The following is a 24,323-nucleotide window of genomic DNA, read 5'->3' as shown; positions in this document are numbered from 1 at the left end:
TCTGTTATTGTTTTTACCCTGTACTACCTCAATGCGCTGTGTAGTGAATTGATCTGTATGATTGGTATGCAAGACAAGTTTTTTCACTGTACCTCGGTACAAGTGACAATAATAAACCAATACCATAGAGGCTGACTGGTTGAGTATGTTCAGTGCTACTTAATTTCAGCTGGGCTGCAGTTACATAAGAGGGTGAAATTCACCTCTGAAATTTCAGTGTTACTTTATTACCGAAGAATGTTAATGATAAGTTCAGATTCAATAATGCAAATAACAAAAATAACATTGGAATTCAGTGTTGTAACTTGAGTTATTGAGTAACTTTGAATTAAGAGTTGAGATAGGTTTACGATCAGCAAAACTCAGATGTGGCAGAGATCAGTAGCAAAATTGATTTGTATGAATGGCACACAAAAGGTAAAAGAGTCTGTCCTAGAACTCCCATCTCAAAGCTGCAGAACAAAAGTGTAGTTGGAAATTGCCATCTGCCAGTAAGGAGGAACTGTGTACGTACTGGATGTCTTAGTGCCTGTTGGAAAAATTGGTTCTCACATTTCTGCAGTATTTTTGACTTTTTTTTTTGTTCTGGCATAAAATATTAACGGATGAGCATCATCCACAGTTGGTCTCCCCAGCTGCTGCCTGACCCGCTGAGTATTTCCAGCATTCTCTTTTATTTCAGATTTCCAGTGACCGCTGTGTTATAGAGTCGCACAGAACAGAAATGTGCCCTTCATGCCAATTGGTCTATGCCATCCAAGAGCTAGTCCCATTTGCCTGTGTTTGGCCCATATCTCTGTAATCCTGTCCTAACCATGTACCTGTCCCAGTACCTTTTAAATATTGGTGTACCTGCCTCAACTACTTCCTTTGGCAGCTCGTTCCCTATACTGATCACTCTCTGGGTGGAAAAAGTTACCCCTCAGATTTCTATTAAAGCTCTCCCTCCTCACCATAAACCTATGCCCTCTAGTTTTTGATTCCCCAACCCTGGGGAAAAAAACTGTGCACGTGACTTTATACACCTCTATAAGATCACCCCTTGTTCTCCTACGCCGCAATGAAAAAAGTCCTACGCTGCAGTGAAAAAAGCCTCTCTCCCTATCTGAGTCCCTCAAGTCCTGGCAACATCCTCTTAAATCTCCTCTGCGCACTTTCCAGCTTAATGGTATCTTTCCTATAGCAGGCAGTTCTTTCAGTTCTTTCACATATAAAACAACACTCATTTCTAATAAATTAATAGCAGTGAGGTGTTACTTAATTTTTTTTTGCAATTAATTTTATTCAGCTGCAATAACAGTCTCTGCACAAAATCCAGGCATTGACCTTTTCTATTCAGCATTTTCTTGGTCTATTCTAGTTTTGGACTGCTTGTTAGCTGGATACAGGGAGAAAAATTTCAATTTTTATCTACAAAATATTGAATAGGAAAAGAATGCTATGATCTCAACAGCTGGTCATTGGGGGTAAAAGCTGAACTACCTATAAGAGACAGCTGGGAATAACTGGTACTTCAATGGAATATTATAAAGAAGGTAAATCACACATCATTGTCACATACCATTAATTTCCCATCAATCACTTCCAGTTGATTAATAGTTTGCTTAACCAAATAGAAATTAACCACTGTATCATTCTATTTGTCAAAAATAAAAATGCAAAAACCATGGAGGAAATTATGATAGAAGGTTTTCCATATATAATGCATAAAGATGAAATGTGCAAGTGTTTTCCCTCAGATAATTCTTGTCCAATTTTTGATGAATTATGCAGAGAGAAAGAGAGATGGATAGAGAGAAACTCTCTCTACTATAAGACTACTTAAATGCTGAGGAAATTTTTGGTAGAGCTGAGTATTTGCAGTGAGTTCGGTTGTTAAATTGGCAACAATTTTTTATGTACAGTAGTCTGGCCAAAGAGATGGAGTGAAATCGACTGACTGCTTGTGGTTCCATAAGTGCTCGGATCATCTCTTGCTCTGCCAGTTGTGAAAGACAAAAAGTATCTAGAGGTCAGATACCAACTCACTGAGCTTAGCGATGGAGCACTGGCGAGCTGAGGAGAGGGTCTGGCGCAGTTCACCTCAAATTTATGCTCGGGAGGATTGGTATAGGAATGGCCCTTGTATTCATCAACCCTGTGGAAAAAGACATTTGAATTATTTTGCTTTAACAAGTAATTAAAAACATGTTTTTAAAAATGAATCACTTGAATAGTTTTTAAATGTTTCTGACTAGCAGGGACATTGAAAACCAGTTCTAAGCTTTTGACGGTCATGAGCTGCCAGAATGCGTTATGGTTGAAGTTGGGTAGACGGAAGGCAGCGGATTATGAAGAGGTGGGGTGGGCAAGACCCAGAGTTTAGTTATAATTGATGCAGCCTGCGTAGGTTCCAATAAGACTTCCAACTAGGTCCCATGTGGCAGAACAGACTTGAACATCCCAACGTTGTCCCAGGGAAGAGGTTTCAATGGTATGGCAGCAGCAGATTTTAGTAAGGCGTTTGATAAGGTTCCACATGGAAGGCTCATTCAAACAGTCAGGAGACGTGGGATCTGGGGAAACTTGGCTGTGTGGATTCAGAATTGGCTTGCTCATAGAAGACAGAAGGTAGTGGTAGATGAAGCATGTACTGCCTGGGGGTCGGTGACCAGTGGTGTTCCACAGGGATCTGTTCTGGGACCCCTGCTCTTTGTGATTTTTATAAATGACTTGGATGAGGATGTGGAAGGGTGGGTTAGTAAGTTTGCTGATGATACAAAGGTTGGTGGTGTTGTGGATAGTGTAGAAGGTTGCTATAGATTACAACAGGATATTGATAGAATGAAGACCTGCGCTGAGAAGTAGCAGATGGACTTCAAAGTGTGAAGTGATATACTTTGGGATATCAAATTTGAAGGCAGAATACAAGGTTAATGGCAGGACTCTTAGCAGTGTGGAGGAACAGAGGGATCTTGGGGTCCACGTCCATAGATCCCTCAAGGTTGCTGCGCAGATCGGTAGGGTTGTTAAGAAAGCATATGGTGTGTTGGCCTTCATTAGTCGGGGTATTGAGTTCAAGATCCGCAAGGTAATGTTGCAGCTCTATGGAACTCTGGTCAGACCACACCTGGAATATTGTGTTCAGTTCTGGCTGCCTCATTATAGGAAGGATGTGGAAGCTTTAGAGAGGGTGCAGACGAGATTTACCAGGATGTTGCCTGGATTGGAGAGCAGGTCTTATGAGGATAGGTTGAGTGAGCTAGGGCTCTGGTCTTTGGAGGGAAGGAGGAAGAGAGGTGACTTGACCGAGGTGTACAAGATGATAAGAGGCATAGATCGAGTGGACAGTCAGAGACTTTTTCCTAGGGCAACAATGGCTAACACGAGGGGGCATAATTTTAAGGAGATTGGAGGAAGGTTTAAGGGGGATGTCAGGAGTAAGTTTTTTTACACAGAGAGTGGTGGGTGCATGGAACACACTGTCTGCAGAGGTTGTGGGAGCAGATACATTACGGACATTTAAGAAACTCTTAGATAGACACATGAATGATAGAGAAATGGAGGGCTATGTGGGAGGGAAGGGTTAGATAGATCTTAGAGCAGGATAAAATGTCGGCACAACATTGTGGGCCGAAGGGCCTGTACTGTGCCGTAATGTTCTATATATAAAAAAAGCAGATCTATCTGTGGTGCCTCCGTACCACTGCGTAGACCTTCAAGTCTGTTCTGCTGTGTGAGACCCTGTGGGAAGTCTTGCTACAACCTTTGGCTGAATCAGTCATAACTAAACTGAGTCTTGCCCACCCCACCTAATTGCACCTCTCCAAACTCTTCTGCCTTCTATTTCTCCCACCTTCAGCCAGAAAATCTTTTGGGATACTTTAAAAAAGAGGGAAACAAATCCAATGCCAATAAAAGAAAACAAAATATTCTGGTGGAGAAAAAAAACACATAAATTTAAATTTTAAATTTTATTTACAGCGTGGTAACAGGCCCTTCCAGCCCAACGAGTCCGTGCCGCCCATTTTAAACTCCCATATTAACCTACCCGTACGTCTTTTAGAACGTGGGAGGAAACCGGAGCACCCGGAGGAAACCCATGCAGACATGGGAGAACGTACAAACTCCTTACAGACAGCGACGGGAATTGAACCCCGATCGCTGGCACTGTAATAGCATCGTGCTAACCTAGATTGGTGTTTTGGATAATTTGAGTTTTTTTTTCTCTTGGAACTGAAGGTTCTGCAGCAGTTCTCAAACTCACACTCGATCATCGATCCCAATCCCTTCCCCAAGGACAATATTATTAGAGCAGTACAGAACCTTTTTCATTTCATTCAGCTGTGTCCACATTTGGCATGCTTTTATTTTGTTTTAAAATGTCCCACAGATTGATGTTATTTTGAATGCTATGCCGTTTTACCTTGGGAGCTGCTCATTAGTTTTAGTGAGCTGTCTGCTGTGAGTGTGTTACTGGAGTTGCTAAAATCAGCTTTGTATTTTTCAGTTCTTTTACATCCCTTTCTCTTTGGAAGCAAACTCTGTTTAATATCGTAACAACAGTGTACATTTACATTCACCTTCAATGTAGTTCAAAATAAATTCCAAGGGATTTCACAGGAACATTGCTAAACGAAACTTGTCACTGAGCCATGTTAGGAGATATTGGAACAAAAGCTGAAAATTTAAAGAAAAACAACAGATACCAGAAATCTGAAATAAAAAGAAGAAAACAATGGAATACTTAGCAGGTCAGACAGCATCTGTGGGGAGAGAAACATTCTTAACGTTTCATCAAAATTCATGATCTCACTGCTGATGTAGAGTTCTTGACCCGCACCACAGCTCTGTTTCCACTTCTATAAATACTGCCTGACCTGCTGAGTGCTTCCAGTATTTTCTGTTTTTAGTGAAACAATAACTTGCTCAATGATGTCGATTTTTACGGTGCACCTTAAAGTTGGCGAAAACAGCTAACTAATGTGGGACTTCAGTTATAAGGTCAGACTGGAGAAGTCGTCCAAACTCTTTGAAGCAAAACAAGGTTGAGAGGAGATGGTGGACAAGATCATGATGGCTTAGCTAGGAAATTGAGTCATGTTCCCATTATCACATTTCGGGGGTTGGAACAGAGATTTAAATTGCCCTCCCTCCCACCTCCCCATTACATTGGTAGTGATCCCACCCTCGTCTCACAGCTCCCATCTGGCCTCCAATTTGTCAACTCTACTGACTATCAGTCCTCTTGCAACCAGCAATCACACCAAACACCATTACAACCTACTCGTGGCTTCTAATGCCATGTGTCTGTGATGCTGCTGTAAGTTTTTCATTGCACCTGTGCATACATGTGCTTGTGCATATGACAATCAATTTGACTTTGACAAAATATCAAACATCTCCTCCTGCTTCTTGAACTCCTTACCATCTCCCACCATTGCTAGCATTCATTCTCCTCCCTAATTTTATTCCTTCAAATTTCCTTCAAGCCCAATGACGTGAGAGGTGTTACCTCATCTAACTTTGGCTTGAATACATTTGCTCCACCTTCGGCAGCTATGCCTTCAGTACCTACACTGTGGAATTCCCTCCCTTCACCTCATCACTTCTGGGGCATCTTGGGGCACCATTTAACTCAAACAGAACAAGCCAGGGGTTTCTTTTATCTCCAGATTGTGATGAACTTCATTCAGTGTCTTAATGAGTACTGTACAGGAGGTAATGCATAACAATCCAGATACTAAGATTTTATCATCCCCAAACCCTACTGGGCTGAATTCTTTTAAGATGCATGTTATTTTCTTTTCTAAAAACATGAAAATAAAGATATTGATAGTGAGTTTGAGGTAAATTTCACAGGAAAGCTATTTTGCTAATTGTGCACAATATATTGCCTATCTGGTTGGAATCGGGTCTGACAGCATTTAGCTGACAAGTAATCTCAACAAACTGTCTGTTGCTGAATTGTTAAACTGTATTTTTACAGATGGTGAGAGGTTTGCTGTGTATTTCTAGCATCCTTCTATCATATAGCATATGTCCCACATTACATAACAATGGAAATATGTTGCATACTAAATGGCAACTTTCCCCAGTAACTGACATTTCCGGTACATTTATTGAAACAGCTCCTCCTGCCTCAATGCCCTGCTATGATGCTATCATTTGCTAAACAGTCTTTCTCCACCTGTTCTCCAGTTCTGGTCTCTCCTCATCTGTGTCCCTACTTCAACCTGTAGTCCCACATGTGATGGCCTCTTAGGCAACTTCTGGTTCTTCTGTTCTTCAGTCTTCACCCTGCCACCCCACTGCGCAGCCCATCTCCTGGGGAAACTTGTGAGAAATATCTTATCGGACCCTACAGTTCACACGCAGTGAATAATGGTTCACTTCAACTGGGATAGTCGCACAGCACAGAAAAGGGCCCTTGGCCCACCAACTTCATGCTGACCATGAATCTCTGATTAAACTAATCCCATTGAGTCCTGATGCAGGCTTTTGATGCAAAATGTCGACAATTCCTTTCCCTGCGCAGATGCTGCTCAACCCACTGAGTTCCTCCAGCAGGTTGTGTGTTGCTCCAGATTCCAGCGTCTGCCGTCTCTTGTGCCTCCATTTCATTCTTCTGTCTGTCCCATGAATTCCTCCCAAATGTTGTTCTTCAGTATGCCACAGTTTGACCACTTCCTGAAAATTATTTCACTTGCCTGGACCTTTGCGGTTAAAATTGCTAAAGAATTGATGGTCGATTTGTGAACTCTGCAAAATGCTTTGGAGTTTTTTGTTTAAATTTATGCGAGTTATAGATTCATCACTGCAAAGGCTGATGCCTTTTTTTGATGGAGAGGGCTATTAAAACGAAACTGACTGCACAGCGACAATCATATTGTAGAATTAATCACACAGCGAGAGGTGTTAAAGAAGTTACTTTAGAAATAGGTGCAAATTTATTTATTTTTCTGTTTAGCAATTACAAATCCCTGGCGCCATGTAACAATGTCGACATTTGTTTGAGTCATAGAGTTGTACAGTTCAGAAACAGGCCCTTCAGCCGACCCTGTGCACGTAACCAGCAAGCACTCATCAAACTAATCCTGTTTACCATTAGTTGGTCCATAGCTTTCCATGCCTTTGTGATTCAGGTGCTCATCTGACTGTTAAATGTTCTGAGAGCCTCTGCCTCCCCTTTGGGAATGCGTTCCGGATTCCAACCACCTTCTGGATGAAAAAAAATCTTTCTATCCCTTCTAAACCACTTACTCCTAACCTTAAACCTCTGCTACCTGGTTGTAGATACCTCTGCTTTGGGGAAAGGTTTACAACTAACTACCCCATTTAAATCCATTTGGTTGATATGCAGGATTAGTCATGAGAAATCTTATTCTTGACTTCCATTGATTGCTTCTTCCAAAGGATGTCTGGAGGTACTTGCGTGTCAGGTAGGCATTGCAATGGGATGTAGGTGAGTCATCGTATAGTGCTGGGAGGTAGCATCCAGCCAAGGGTCATCACTACCCAGGGAACTGGATGATCTTACCAGAAAACTGAATTCTTAGAAAGATCTCCCTGACCTCTGGGAATTCCATCACAGATCAAAAGTCCCTGCTACTGCAAACTTGACGTCACGCAACACACCACCTCCTGAAGTGCAGCAGGGCTTGTTCTTCAAATCTTGCAACTCAGTTGGTTGCTGTCAAGTATAATCTCATTGGAGGTGAAAGGATGCTTGGTGTCAAATTGAGATGTGGCTATGAATCGGAACTCATTGTTAAGCTTGCAGTGTAAAATGTTCTTGCTCTTGTGTGGATCCTGAAATATCCTGCAGTTTTGCTTACATGTCATCTTAGGCAATCCCTTGGGATAAAGGATGACTTGTTACACTCCAATTTTCCTGGTTCTGAAGTGGCTACTGAGTCCAATGGGGGTATCATTGATTTTTCCAGAGACAGGCAGATCGTGACATACAATGTGGGTGGGTAGTTTGTGAGGTGGTTCACTCCTTCCACAGTTTATGTTGGGCCTCTGTGCATTCCTGGTTAATGGCCTTGAGGTTCTCAATGCCATCTCACAATGCTTCTACTCCACTTTGAGTGGTCATGGGTTGGAGATTCCCAGGAGTCAATGGGAACGATAACACTACTGTTGTTGGTAGAATCTCAGATGGCGATGAGGTGGTGTACAGGAGTGAGATAGATTGGCTGGTTGAGTGGTGTCACAACAACAACCACGTACTCAATGACAGCAAGACCAAGGAACTGATTGTGGACTTCAGGAAGGGCAAGTCGGGAGTACACACACCAGTCCTTAATGAGGGTCAGCAGTGGAAAGGGTGAGCAGCTTCAAGTTCCTGGATGTCAACATCTTGGAGGTTCTATCCTGGGCCCAACACATTGATGCAATCACAAAGAAGGCATGCCAGTGGATCTACTTCATCAGGAGTTTGAGGAGATTCAGTATGTCACCAAAGACTCTTGTAAATTTCTATAAATGTACAGTGGAGAGCATTCTAACTGGTTGCATCACCACCTGGTATGGAGGCTCCAATGCACAGGATGATAAGAGCAAGAGGCTGCAGAGGGTTGTAGACTCAGCCAGCTCCATCATGGGCACAACCCTCCCCCCCCCCCCCCCCAATCGAGGACATCTTCAAGAGGTGGTGCCTCAAGAAGATGGCATCCATCACTAAGGACACTAAGGACCCTCACCATCTGGGACATGCCTTCCTCTCATTACTACCATTGGGGAGGAGGTACAGGAGCCTGAAGACCCACACTCAACAATTCAGAAATAGCTTCTTTCCCTCCACCATCAAATTTCTGAACGGCCCATGAACACTACCATCTTATTCTTTTTTTTGCACTATTTAATTTTGTAACTTATGGTAATTTTATGTCTTTGCACTGTACTGCTGCTGCAAAACAACATGCGTCATGTTGTCCAAGTCAGTGATAATTCTGATTCTGAATGTTATATTTCTTCAAGGAGGCTTCAGGCACATCCTTGAATCTTTTCCTCAGTCCACCTGGAAATCTCTTCCCTCTCGTACAGTGTCTGGTGTTGAACATGTGAACAGCTGGCCTTCCCTTTGTAGCTGACTGATTACAATTAAAGTTGCCATACTGGGGATGTTGACCTGGGAGAGAATATCGATGTTGGCTTGTATATACTTCCAGTACATTGAAGAGTTTGCAGAGACATGATTGGAATTATTTTTACAGTGTGTTGAGATGCTTGCCATCATTAGTCGAGGTCTCACCAGTATATAGGAGGGCAGGGATCACAGCTGCCCTGTAGACCACGAGTTTCATTCCAGGTCTGGGGTCTTGATCTTCACACACCCTTTTCCTCAATTGACTAAAATTTGTACACCCTCTATGGCTTTAATATCAATTGTGAGGCACTTAACAAATAATGTACACTTCTCCTAAAAATAGCCTCACCAGACTATTTGTTCCTCTCTCTATCATTCATCTATCTTCCAGTCTTGCTCCTGTTTCCAACCCTTACGTCCTGCTACCTGCCCGTCATCTTACACCCCTCCTCAGTCCACCAATCACCTCCGACTCCTTTTTATGCCGGCCATCTCCCCTCTTCACTCAGTCCTGATGCAGGGTTTTGACCTGAAATATTGACAATTCCTTTGCTGCCACAGATGCTTCTCGACCCAGTGAGTTCTTCCAGCAAATTGCTCATAAAAGAGGCAAATGTACTTGGGGGGGGGGGGGGGGGTGGGGGCAAATGGCTTTGCCATATTATTAACAGCTATGTTTTCTACACCGTTTCAGTAACTTGTTTATGAAACATTATAACTCAATTTTGCGGGCAACAATTCAGGAGAAAATTAATTGCAGATTTTACTGGGAGACTTAGTGATAACCAAATAAAATGGTAAGGTAATGTTCAAGGTAAGGTCCTATCACAGAAAGCAAGTTCACCAAGATTATATTCACTAAGTTCCACCCAGTAGTTCCAAATAGATTTCCAAGAAAAAATATTTGGCAAAAAAAACATACGTTTCAAATGAACTGTAACAACAGGGAATTTGTTGTCATTGCCTTTGTTTTCTGTACCGAAGCTTGAAGTTCTTTTATTCAATAAATAATGGTGCTTTTAAGATGTTGGTTTTGCATAATGCCCCACAGCTATTTAGAGGAAGCATTTCATTCTTTTTATGTGAGCTAAAATGTATATTTATTTAAATTATTTTGAGGTTTTGAATAGATGTAGTTTGGAACTTTTACATCACAGTATTGTTAAAAAGCTGATTAATTTTAGATGATAAAATTTTAAACATTAAGGGTTTCTTTTAAACTCTGAATAAGCAGTGACATCTAATCCTACTGTTTGTGTTTCAGCAGCCAAAGGAACCAAAACATGAACATTCAGATCACTTTGCTGGCTCTTACTTATTTCTCAGTCAGTGAAAGTTTGAAGACTGTGTCTAAAAGAAATTTGGGTAAGCCACAATGTCTGGTTTTAAATATTGCCCTGTTATCTTATTATATCTGAGCATTGCTTTTATGATTGAGAGATTGAAAATATCTTTATATTATTCTTCTGGCTTTTAATATCCTCTTTTGGCATGGTTTATTGTGTCTTTTTGTCCACCCATTGCTATCTTGAAGTCCTTCAAACACCTGAAGCAGCACTCTCCTATTCAATTGATTTGTGATGCAATTTTCAAGCTGTATTCTGTTAAATGCTGATTTGATTCCTAATTGTAAATCAACCTCGTATTTTCATTGGAGTTCTATTAACCGTTTTGCAAAAAAGATCTTAACACTGTCTGACTACCTTCATCTGTAATTGAGCTTGCTGCAGCAGACTTCTTATCATAGTCTTTGAAATGTAGTCAATAACTCTGACGTTTTTTAGCTTCTTCCAGTCATTCTTTATTCTGTTACTTTAACTGAAACTTTGATGTGGATTTAAAGTCATTCAATGAAAATTCCATCTACATAGCTGTAGAAATATGATAGCTACCTTTTGGAGTTCTAAGTGCATGAAATTATTACTTCTGTGCACAGATGTTGTATAGCATCTGTTCTATTACAAAGACATCAAGTGCATATAATGAGAATTGCAGAAGTTTTGATAAGCAGGATGATTATTTAGTGGTTGCATGAATTTCAATGTATTTTAAGATGTCCTTGGCAAAAAAAAAGCAAGAGGTCCCTTTCACATGAAGGTAATATTGGAAGCCAAAATAACCAATGTCTCTATTTCAAAGAAAGAATGAAGACCCAGGACCTTCTTTGTGAATATTATATTTCCTTGTTACTTTGTGGAATTCTCTTGCTTTTGAGCCCTTTTTACTGAACGAAAGTCATCAGTGGTGTTTTGTGTTTAGAATGTAATACAAATGCAGTGGGAGACAGCTCCTGTAGAACGTAAACCACAGCACAGACCAGGTGGGTCAAATAGTCTGTAGCTGTGTTGTTAGCTCTGTGCAAATATAGAAAATAGTGATGATGTCTATATTTCTATATGTCGCAAAAAAAACGCACAATATTGAGATTTTACCATTTCCTGACTCTTATAACCTGACATTTCTGATAAAATAATCAACTTGCAGTTCAATTGGGTCTTTCCTGCAAGCATCAATAATGTACAACTTGCTATTCTTTACAACGGAAGAGCTCTTGTTTGATCAGATTTGGATTTAAGTGATTGCATCTTCTGTGTTTTGTCTTGAAATCTCCATTGGTCTCAATAGTCTTATAAGTCCTTGTGTATCCATGGATCATTCAATTATCCCTGACTCTGTCAAGCACTATTGATTGTTTGCTGTAATCAGCAAGAGAGGTGTTCCCATAACAATCAACAGAAAGCAACCATGTCAAGTTGAAAAGCAGGAACTACTATTTTTAACTGGCATTAACCTGCCCTTGTCCCACTGTTCTTAAACAGGTTACATAATATAAAGCCAGGCAAATTCTTAACCAAAATAAGAAAGTTCTGAGCATTGTTTAACCAGATTAACTAGTGGCAGAACCTAAAGAACAAGTCTTGACAAATAAATAAAGCTAGTTTCCATGGTTTGTACAAACAGTGAGAGTTTTATTGTTTCAGTTACTTGTCTCTTTCCATCAACTAAAATCTTCCACAAATACATTTAGATAAACAAATTGTCATTCCTGTTTGCAATGATATGAATTTTACTTTAATGAAATGTGTACATAGAACGTAGAAGAGTACAGCACAGAAACAGGCCCTTCGGTCCACATTGTCTTTGCCAACTATGATCCCATCTATTTGCTCGTGGTCTGTATCCCTCTGTTCCCTGCCCGTTCATGTGTCTGACTAAATGCCTCTTTCACTTTGCTTTTGTATCTGCTTCTACCACCTCTCCTGGCAGCACGTTCCAGGCACCTACCACTCTCTGTATATATTCAAAAAAAGCTTGTCTCGTACATCTCCTCTAAACTTTCCCCCTCTCACCGTAAACCTATGCCCTCTAGTACTTGCTATTTCCACCCTGGTTCAAAAGACTCCAACTATCTACCCTATCTCTGCCTCTCATAATTTTATATATACTTCTATCAGGTCGCTCCTCAGTCTCTGATACTCCAGAGAAAACAATCCAAGTTTGTCCAACCTCTTCTTGTAGCTAATGTACTCCAATCCATGTAACATCCTGGTGAGCCTCTTCTGCACCCTCTCCAAACCCTCCACGTCCTTCCTCTTGTGTGGCAACCAGAACTCCACACTGTACTCCAAATGTGACCTAACCAAAGTTTTATACAACTGCAACATGGCTTGCCGACTTTTTTTAACAATGCCCCAAGCATGTTGTGCGTCTTCTTTACCGCCCTGTCCACTTATGTTACCATTTTCAGGGAGCTATGGACATGCACCCAAAGATCCCTCTGTACATCAATGGGTCCTGCCATTTACTCCATACTTTCCTCTTGTGTTTGACCTCCCAAAATGCATCACCTCACACTCAACTGGATTCAACTTCATCTGCCATTTCTCCACCCAAATTCCCAACTGATCTGTATCTTGCTGCATCCTTTGACAACCTTCCTCACTATGAATTTTCACACCAATTTTCATGTCATCTGCAAACTTATTAATCAGACCACCTACATGTATATGTAAGCAGCACTGATCCTTGTGGAACACCATTGGTCCAGTCAGAAAAACACCTGTCCACCACTACCCTCTGTCACTTAGGACCAAGTCAATTTTGTATCCAACTTACCAATTCAGCATGGATCCCATGTGTCTTAATCTTCTGGACCAGCCTACCATGAGTGACCTTGTCAAATGCTTCATTAAAGTCCATGTAGACAACATCCATTGACTTACCCTCGTCAATCATCTTGGTCACTTCCTCAAAAACAACTCGCTCAGATTTGTGAGATAGGACCTCCCTCACTCAAAGCTATGCCGACTTTTCCTAATTTGTCTATGCTTTTCAAATGTGATATATATTGAGTTGCACTTTAAAGAACATCTGCTTAAATTAACATTCAATTTTTAATTTGCAGCGAATTAAAACATATTTGTTATCCAGCTTCCATTTTAAAATGTTTATTTGTATTTTTAAGAGTGGTAACTTGTTATAATTTGATTAATACACCTGAGAACGAGTTTACCGCAAAAGAATAAGTATTTTAAATCGCAATATAATCCATCATCCATGAGTAGGCAGATCTTAAGGACTTGCAAGCTTCACAATTAGCAGAAATGTGCCACTCTTGACTTATTCATCTTGGTTGGTGGTGACTGCTTCTCAGAGGATGCTTTTTGAAACTAGTCCAATATTTCACAGAAACCTGTACTCTATTGGATGTAATTTGCACTTTAAACTTCACAATATTTTGTTCTGGTTGTGCTAACATTGGAAGAAAGTCACTTCCCTCAATAAAAATGCACATCAAGATCCAGCAGAAACTCTCATTGCCGTGGGTGATCCAAATAATATCCTTCTGTTTTTAAGAAAAGCGCTTGACAGGCGGAAGGCCAAATAAAGTGCAGTAGTGTACTCTCCTCAGCTTCACAATGCTTCTGATCTGCATGGCAATATACCATTACTGCAATTAGCCAGGTCTCTTGCATTTCAACTACTGATGGTCTGCATCTACATCATTGAATTACTGTTGAGTATTGTCATTATGGAATAATTCAGATGTTAAAGTCTCCATTCTGTATCAGTTTAGCAATGTGAGCAGATAGCCTGTTGACCATCCATTGATGACATCATTCAAACACATTCTTGCCAAAGGTATTTGTGTAAATTAAAGGCAAACTCTGTCTAATGACAGGAATACTATGGCAACTAATATACGCAGAAATAGAATCTCCTTCAATGGTAATTGTAATCCCCAGAAATGATCAAATGGCCTGTAAATCACTTCTCTCAATAGATCAACATGACTAAACTCTGGCTGGTTTTCTTGCTACACACCTTGTAAGAAAGATATTTAATGCAATTGTAGCAATGCCTCAATCAGAAAGGTAATTGATTTTATTCAAACTTAAGATACATTTCTCAACTATGATGATTAATGTACAAAGCTGTTTTCTCCTGATGCAGTACTCTAGAGATATAAGATGAATTGAATTAAGTAAATAAATCCCTCAAGTCTGCACCTGAATATTCTGTGGTTTAAGGTTTTACACAACCATGATCACACCCAATTACTAACATACTTGAGTTAACAAGAGAAAGATTTGTAATAACAAGAGAAGGATTTAAGATAATGATGGAAAAGGTCTGGTTATCAGTCTAATGCATTAAGAATTCTTTGAGCACCTAATCAATCTGCATTAAATACCTGTTTGGATACAGCAGGAATGTAGTCGCTGAACACACACTAGTATAGTGCTATATAGCTTCGGACTTTGATCCTTCAAAATATTTTGAAATAAAAGATTAAGAGAATTTCAAAACATTAAAGTGGCTTTTTTAAATAGCATTATATGGTGATAGATCAAGTGGATCATTAGCTCATTGCTGAAGTGATCATACAGTTCAACCAATGGGTGAGACTGGTTGGATTTATTTTGGAAACTGAATTTATCAGGGTTAAACCTGTGCAAGTCAATGTCCTGCTCAGTAACATGTCTAATGGTCTTTCATCTTAACATGCCTGTATCTGTATCTATATTGGAAACTCTCTGTAAACCTATTACACTGTAACTAGTGGTACCTCAGTTTTGCACCTCCCACCCCTCAGTCCATACACTGAGAAACTTGTATGTTCTGACGAACCATTTATCTTTTGTCTCACAAATTGTGGTAAATATTGTTCTCTAACTGAATATCAGACTCATAAATTACTAATATTAGCCAGTTAATAGGCTATAGAAAATCCAACACAGCACCAAACTTTATTCCAGGGGAATGATACACAGGGAGGTTGTGTTAAACCTGTATACAATTTAATTCAGATCATATGTGGAGTATGGCAAGTGATCAGCTCTCCATATAGTAAAAATGGTATAACGCTGTTGAAGGAAGTGTAAGAAAAGAACTAGGATACATTTCTGTATTAATGTTTAATGAACAAAGCTCTTTTGCAGTTACAAAGCTCTCTAAAGATACAAGATGATAGAGTGAGTTAAATCTCTCAAGTCTGGAGCTGAACGTTCTGTAAGGTTTTGCAGATCCATGATCACACCCAATCAGAAAAGATTAACCAGGCTGAAGCTCATTTCTGCAGGGTGATGATAGAAGTATTAAAGATCATGAGGATAGATATGAAGACGATACTTGCATTGGTAGGTTATAAATGTAAGATGGTTATGAGTAAATCCAAGTCATTATCCAGTAAGTAGTTAGATTGGAATTAGCTATTGCAGTCAGCTGGATCTTCTATAAGAGGCCTGCGCTTGCCCAATGCATGCCCTGTGAGGCACAGTATTTCTGCCAGCATCCACCAGGCATCATATTCTGGTGGGTAGCTAACTCCAGTGGGTCTGTGGGCATGGACATGTACAGGACCATTCCGACCTTAGTGGCAGCCCCACCCCTGAACTTCAAGATGGCAGCAAAATGTAAAATTGCACATTTTTCCAAGCGGTACATTGCATCATTATAAACAGCTAAGAATCTGGCTTCCTATCAATGCCTTCTGTGCTGTTTTACCCAACGTTCCACTTTACCTCAACACATTCCTTAGCTTATTGTGATTGTTTAATTAGTTCCTAGTTCTTATTGTAGAGCTGTTGCTTGGGAAACAACACGACCCAATTAAATCGCAGCAGTTATGAAATGCCCTGGAATCCTGAGAGAAAAAGTGACAACGGAGGGAATCTACTCCTTGTAACCTTCCTACACTTGTTTCTAATCTGTTGGGTCAACTTGACCTTATGTTTTCTGCTATTCAGGAGCTTCTCAGCAAAGGGATGGTTTTTGTAGCTTCAACTCTTACTCCTACTGTGTGGGATCTTGCAGGTTAATCTTAGAACCGGAATCAGGTTTATTATCACTGAGATGATGTGAGATTTGTTTTGCAACAGCAGTACAGTACAAAGAAATAAAATTACAAAAATAAATAAATAGTGCAAAAAAAAAAGGAATAACAAGGTATGGTTCATAGGTTCATGGACCGTTCAGAATTCTGATGGCAGAGGAGAAGAAGCTGTTTCTGAGTAGTTAGGTGTGGGTCTTCAGGCTCCTGTCCCTCCTCCCTGATGGTGGTAAGCAGAAGAGGGCATGTCCTGGATCGTGAGAATCCTTAGTGATGGATGTCAGCCACCTTCTTGAGGCACCGCCTCTTGAAGTTGTCCTCGATGATGTGGAAGGTTGTGCCCATGATGGAGCTGGCTACAACCCTCTGCAGTCTCTTGTGATCCTGTGTATTGGAGCCTCCATACCGGGCTGTGGTGCAAGCAGCCAGAATGCTCTCCATTGTACATATATAGAAATTTGCAAGAGTCTTTGGTGACATACCAGATTTCTTCAAACTCCTAACAGGTAACTGCTCTGTGATTACTGAGCACCTGGGAATATATGGCATGGCCTCATTTTTTCAAAATAAAGCTTGAGATTCAAAGAACAGATCTGACACTGCTTGACCTTCATTACTGGTTACTTCACCTAGGTTCCATGCCTAGATGTTTTTATTTCAGTTCTCAACATATTGAGCAGTGCAGTGAACCACATTTTGCAACTGGTCCCCACTGAGCAGCAGAGAAATCGCCCAGAAGCAACTGCCTAACTTCCTTTGACTGTGTCCTCCCATTCCTGTTGTCCTGATGTGCCAACTCTGGTTGGTTCTGCTGGGTTGATGATAGCAGGGGCCATCAGACAGCAGAGGGCAGGATTCTGAGCTGCAAGAACACTCATGCCTACAACCCTGCCAATGCAGGATGGACACAAGGTGATTTGGTAGCTTGCAAATGGTTTTAACTAGATGTCTACTGGCCTTGTGAGAAGAAAAGCCCCAGTGTTTTGACTCTTGCAACAGTAGAGGTCCTGATCTAAATGAATGACAGAACAAACCTAAGGGTCTGTTCCAAATGTTAGTTGAGGTGAATGGCGTATAGGTATTTAAAGGGGAAGTGAGATGACGGAGAATGGATTAGCAGGAAGTGGAGCAGAGGTGAGATGAAGGTGGGTGAAGGGAGGCTTGTGTGGTGCATAAAGACGTTCTATTCTGTATATTCCACATAATAATGTCAACAATTTATGTGAAAATAGGTACAAAATGTACCAGAAAATGGGAACAGAATTGTACTTGGCATCCCTTAATACTAGTAATTCAGTAATACTAGACCTTAGCAGTTAACACAATAGGATTAGCATTTATAATGCCAAAACTATCATAACTATACATACAGTTAAAGTCCAGAACCCTACACTTATAAATGTGACTTCTAAATTGCATTGTGTCCCTTAAATTAATTGTTACAAGTGTACAGGTTTATTTTGATGCTGTAACCGTTGTGTTTAAAAGATAAAGTGATCTATGAACAGAATTCAGTAAGCATATTTTGGGACCAATCAGATATAGGTCCATTGAGCTTAACCACACCAGTTGTTGACTGAACCACTTCTTCTTGATGTCCTGTTGTCCTCCTACCAATGAATTGCTATCTATCTTCCCCCCCCCCCCCTTCAGCCAACAGCCAAGGGAAATTGGTTCTTTCTGTTTACTCTGTCTGGGCTTCATTTTTCCAAAGGAAACAGTCCAGTCTTGTCCGTCTCTCCCCATAACTATAAACCTGCAGCCTTGGTAACATCCTCATCCATCTGCCTCTACCTCTCTGATGCCAGCAGTGATGTAGTGTCTAGAACTGTGTAACTGTGCATGCATTTGATTTACTTAACTTCCTGTAATTCTGTGGATAATAAACCTCTCCTTTAAGGGAAAATTAGAAGGTATGAATTGGAAGTGGTCATTCTGCTTCTTCACACAATTTCACCACTTAATTACATCATCATTGACCTCTGAATAAACTCCAATAATTTACCTTTTGTCCATTTCCTTTGAAATCCTCATCTAATAAAGGCCAATTGCTTTCTGGCCTAAGAGCTCCAATTGACCAACATCCATTGTCACTGTGGGAGAGAAGGAGATCTCAGCGGGTACACTTCCGAAATGAAATTATTCTCCACAGGCATCGTTGTAATGTATCATTTCAGATGTAATGCATTGTTGGCTTGGTGCCAAACTTCCAGTTTTTTGCAAAATCAGAATTATATTACATAATGACACCAGGGCACTACAAAATATCACCCACAATGATAACCATTGTAGTATAATTGTTGCATGAATTTAGATAATATCCTCATTCTGTTTTTTTCACAACTCTAGTTGGATGTGCTAATTAACAAATACCTTCACATTTTTCGTCAAAGCTGAATATTTCTGGCAACTTATCGCAAATGTTCTCCTTTATTATTAAAGCACAGCAATGTTTCTCCATTTTGGCAGAGTTTTAGTGTGACCCAAATAACAAGTGCTGCAGTACCTTGTGCAAATTAGAGGTGATTACTCTTGAAGTCATTCATTCAAACTGGTCAAGTCTGAATAAAAGGGGGATGCTCAGAAAAATACACACTTATAAATGATACTGCCTCATGCTAGTCTACCTTGAGCTTTGTAGGAAATAGCCAAACCATTTTCTGAACTTGAAGATGGTGCAATCATTGAAATGTTATGTCTTTTTGGAATGAAAGAAATTTTCAGTTCAGAAGTAGGATGTTCAACCCATTGTGTCAGTACTAGCAAAATAAATGAATTTTAGATTAATCCCACTTCCCAGCTCTTTAGGTGCTCATCCAATTTTTTTTTATGTGCAGTGAATGGTTCTACCTCATCGTGCTTTAACATTAGCGCATGGTAGTATAGCGGTTAGCGTAATGCTATTACAGTGCCAGCAACCAGGGTTCAAATCTGGCCACTGTCTGTGAGGAGCTTGTACGTTCTCCCTGTGTCTGTGTGGGTTTCCTCTGGGTGCTCTGGTTTCCACCCACATTCCAAAGCTGTACGGGTTAGGAAGTTGTGGGCATGCCATGTTGGCGCTGGAAGCGTGGCGACACTTGCGGGCTGACCCCAGAACACTCTACACAAAAGATGTATTTCACTGTCTGTTTCGATGTACGTGACTAATAAAGATCTTATCTATCTTATGTATCTTATTTTTGCTCTGCTTCAGATTACATTACAACCTTTGCATCATTCTGCTGTTTTGCTCCCGTTGCTGTATTTATTATTACCGTGTATACTGTTTACTCTGTGAGCTTCACATGAGCAAGGAATTTCATTGCACCCTGGTGTATACGACAATAAGCTAATCTCATGTAATCGAATCAGACTCAGAACTCTGACACTTGTTGACTGAAATTATTGTTTTTCTCTCAAGCTTTTCTAATCTTACCAATTCATTTAAATCTATCCCTCCTGGTTGCCCGAGAATGAGGAGCTCCTCGTTTGCCTGGTCTAGACCCCTCACAGTTTTATACAGATAAATTAAAAGTTCTTTCTCTATTTTCCAAAAGTGACAACCCAGCCAAGCCAGCCTGAAATTAATTGTTCAGCCATGGAACTGTCCTCAAATCTCCTCTGCAGTGTAATCAGTGCCTGTAGTCTGGTGACCAGAACTGTACATAGTACAGTAGCTTTAGCCTGACTGGTGTTTTAGCGTCAGAGAGTAATACAGTATGGAAACAGGCCCTTCGGCCCAACTTGTCCATGCTGACCAAGATGCCCATCTAAGCTAGTCCCATTTGCTTGTGTTTGGCTCATATCCCTCTAAACCTTTCCTATCAATGTACCTGTCCTACTGTCTTTTGTGTTGTTAATGTACCTGCCTCAACCACTTCCTCTGGCAGCTCATTCTATATACGCACCACCCTCTGCGTGAAGAGGTTTTATACAGCTCTAGCATGACCTCCTGGCTCTGGAATTCTATACTCAACCGATAAGGATAAATTTGCTGTTTGCCATTTTATCTACCTTAATTATCTGCACTGTTACCATCAAGGATTGATGGACACACACTTTAAGGTCTCCCTGTACTTCTACACTTCTCAGTCCTACCAGTTATTGTGTATTCTCTTGACAAATGCATTATTTCACACTTCTCAGGGTTGGATTCCCTGTGCCAGTATTGGTCCCAGCTCACCAATCCTTTTGATATCTTTTCACATCCTAGACACCTTCACTGTCAAGCACACAGCTGATTTTGCTATTATCAAAAACTTCTTAATAGTATTCCCTACATTAAGTTCTAAGTCATTGGCGTATGTATATCATGAAAAGAAAGGGCCTAATTATGGGCTCTTTGGAGCCCCAATGCAGACAGTCCTCCAGTCACTAAAATTCCCATGGACCTTTGACCTTTGCTTTCTGTTAATTTGCCAACGTTTAATCCAATGTCTCCTCTTGATCAATGTGCCATGAGGGACCTTGTCAAACGTTTTGCTGAAATCCATGTATACTCTATCAAATGCTCTCACCTCATTGACCCTCCTTGTTATCACGTCAATTAAGTAAGTTGGACATGACCTACCCTTGATAAATTTGTTCTGCTTGTTGTTGATTATCCTGTGCCTCTCTTTAAATGCTGCTTTAGGTCTTCCTTTCAGTTTTTCTTTCAGCGATTGGCCAGTTACGAGTGTCAGACTGACCTGTTGTTTCTCAGTGCATTCCCTTTCTCCTCCATTTAAACTACAGGATCACTTGGGTAACTTTGTCGTCCTCTATCGGTCACTGATGAACATTGATAGAGCCAGTTCTATTTCTTCTCTTGCCCATTTAATGCATGAACAATGATTATGAAGAATTCCAGTCTGATGAAGAAACCTTGTTACAGTGATAACAAACAATCTTCCACCTACAAAATAATAAGCAACAGTAATGGAAGTGATAAACAACACCTCCCAATTTTTATTAGTGGAGTCAAATTGAGGCTGAAGTGGTGCCTATGATTGAAATTCATTCAAGAACTATTTAGTTTCAATTTTTTTTCCTGCAGCAATCATAGAATTAAACAGCCATCATAACACAGAAACATTCACATCACACATTTAGCTTGAAAGCAAATCTGGAACTCAAATGGAAAATTTAGTTTTAACAAAGTCACCTCTATTTTTGATTTAATTTAATGCACATCATTTTCAGTGAAATTTTCATGTGTTAGATAAAAGTTCAAGAGATTGTAGTTCTGTGCATTCCCCGAATATTTGTTAATTTTCGGACATATTGTACAAGACACAATGGACTGAATGTATAGTGAACTCCATTATGTTACACATCAGATGGAAATAATAGCCCAAGCTACTCTGAGGGAGCATATTCCATGCAAGACATTATGATGGATGTTTTTATTTAAAAAATCTTCTTGCTAAACTTCTGCAAACCGGGATTGCATGTATTACTATCATCCCAATATAAATATGAGCTTCATTTTGCTTATCGTGTTCCAATCCCAACCTTGGTCATCTCCATGAACATTTCACCAGTCTGACATTGGGTGACTATTTTCAATGTGATTCTTCCCCTCCCGGTACCTTTCAGCACTTCAGCCAGGAGCAGCAATTGGCAAGAAAAAGACAGAAAAATCCTTTGTCAATTCACTTCTGGAAGTTCCTTGTACAAATCCTAGCTGTAAGCTAAAATGTCATTCTGGTTTGTAAGGGAGACTGGCTTCTTCCACTGACAGTAACAGATTGCCTTGATTAATTTCAAGTCCAACTTCTGCTGCTAGCTTTGTCTCATTTCCCCAATGTTTTCTTATTTCCCCTTGTTATTCCAGTCTACACATCTCTGCTGGAACACATTTACTGACTTATAGCCATTCCTCAACACCAATGTTGAACAGATCTCCTTGCCTCCAGACTTAATCCTAGCATGCTGCATTCTTTGCTGAACGTAGAGCTCAGAACTTCGAACTTCAAGGTTACAGTTAAAGGGCATGGTGTCATGTCACATGGACCCTTGGCCATGTTATTGTGTCAGAGTGCCACTAATGGTCAGTCTGCTTGATCAGTCCATGTCATTGTTGAGCATTCTGTTTTCCTCCAATAGCTCTTGTTTCACGATCTCTGTCCCAACTTACTGAGCACTAAGGGCTCTGTTCTCATAGACGTATAATCATCTCCGGGCTGGTTCAGGGTTCCATCCTTGGCCCCCACTAATATTTATTCATTGGTACGTGAGGGACTGAGGGGTGACTTTATAGAGGTGTATAACATCATGAGCACCATAGATAGGGTGAATGCACACAGTCTTTCTCCCAAGGAAAGGGAATCAAAACTAGAGGGCGTAGGTTTAAGGTGAGAGGGGAAAGATTTAAAAGGAACCTGAGGAGTAACTTCTTCACACGTATATGAAACGAGCCGCTAGAGGACGTGGTTGAGGCGGGTACAACAGCAACATTTAAAAGACACTTGGACAGGTTCATGGATAGGAAAGGTTTAGAGGGATTGGGCCAAATATGGGTAGATGGGCATCTTGGTCAGCATGAACGAGTTGGGCCAAAGGGCCTGTTTCCGTGCTGTATTGCTCTATGACACTCTGCAAAATCCTTAGCAACAATTCATCCATTCTTCCTGCCTTACTCCGTGGCTCGTTGCCAGCCTTTTGTCACTAATTTGCCGCAATCCCTCATCAACTGTTTTTCATGAAGGACAAGAGGGAAGTGTTTATTGTAATAGTTAATGGTAAAGAGTGAATTGCAGTAGTGCCAATGTTAGTTTTGATGGTATGGCATAGATAGTAAACATAGCACCACATCAATTCTATTGTTGTTCAATTTCATACTAGCATTTGTAAGTTTGGCTTGATGCCTGTATGAAATAACGTGACCCTAGTGTTTAAACACCATCAGCAATACTTTGGCAACAAAACGTTGTACTGAGGATCTGATTATTTGGGATCCTTGTACATTCAGATAGAGCTGGTGCTCTAATTGCATGCTAATCTATGTCACTGATCACAGCTGTAGGAACTGAAAAATATGCAAAGTAAGCCAATATTAGCATATCAAAGAAGTCATCAAAGTTTCTAATCTAATTTATATTTTAATATTTAGATTTTACCGAGGCACTGATCAGACCAAAATTATATCTTGTTCAGTTTGATCATTCGAAGTATGCATAATGTGCATTTTCTATGTTTACATGAATCATTAATGTTCAAAGAAAGCAGTGTACACACATCACTGTGGCATTACGACTGAGTAAAAAAATTCAACAGACCTGCAAGTAAATAGTGCTTACTTTCTCTTGCCTAGTTATGTTAATGCAGTCATATTACTGGTTTCTTAGTTAATTGCCTTGAATTCAGTTACCCTCTTCAGGATTAAAATGTAATCAATGCACAACCTGGAGCATGGATTATAACAGGATTAAAATCTGAATACCATTATTACAGTTTCACTGAGAATGTTTTTGCCTTCTTCCATAATGAAGCAAAATGGGAATCCCTTATTAGTAGAGGTGTATCTTGTTGAATCAGGTTTTGTGTACAGACTGGGGATTATAATTTTATTACATAAGATTTCCATTTGGCTACAGATTGCCCTGGCAATGTTGTTATATCCCTTAATCTTAAGAAGTGAAGTTTAATGTTATGGGCAGCTAGTATACTGTATTTGATTGTGGTACATTCTCAACAGCTTTGGTTCCATTTGAAATGTAACCATCTTTTTATAGTTTCATCCAAAGAATTTGGGATGCCAATATAGGAATTGGTGAAATCAACCATAGAAAGTCAAATTTTGACAGTGGATTACAACATGTAGCCAGTATTCCATATTCACATTTAATACAAGACGGGGAGATCTATTTCTACCCTTTGGTCTTGAAAGCGAGAACACTTTGGAACTGTTAAATTCTGATCATTTGGTTACATCAACACTTTAGCTGTTCAGTTGCT

The 24,323-nt window shown here is 40.2% G+C and overlaps 1 protein-coding gene across 2 annotated transcripts in view; it reads left to right on the top strand.

Moving 5' to 3' along the window:
• The window catches only part of LOC127573039 (X-linked interleukin-1 receptor accessory protein-like 2), an 840,978-nt gene that overhangs the window by 32,159 nt on the left and 784,496 nt on the right, over positions 1-24,323 (top strand). For both annotated transcript variants that reach the window (XM_052020817.1, XM_052020818.1), the window contains exon 2: positions 10,338-10,438. In XM_052020817.1, the coding sequence (XP_051876777.1) occupies positions 10,357-10,438 (82 nt within the window). In that variant the 5' untranslated portion in view covers positions 10,338-10,356. The remainder of the gene's footprint in view (positions 1-10,337; positions 10,439-24,323) is intronic.

Source organism: Pristis pectinata, chromosome 8 (genome assembly GCF_009764475.1).
Source record: "Pristis pectinata isolate sPriPec2 chromosome 8, sPriPec2.1.pri, whole genome shotgun sequence".
Taxonomy (NCBI): Eukaryota; Metazoa; Chordata; class Chondrichthyes; order Rhinopristiformes; family Pristidae; genus Pristis; species Pristis pectinata.
This window is presented reverse-complemented; position numbering and strand designations above follow the sequence as displayed.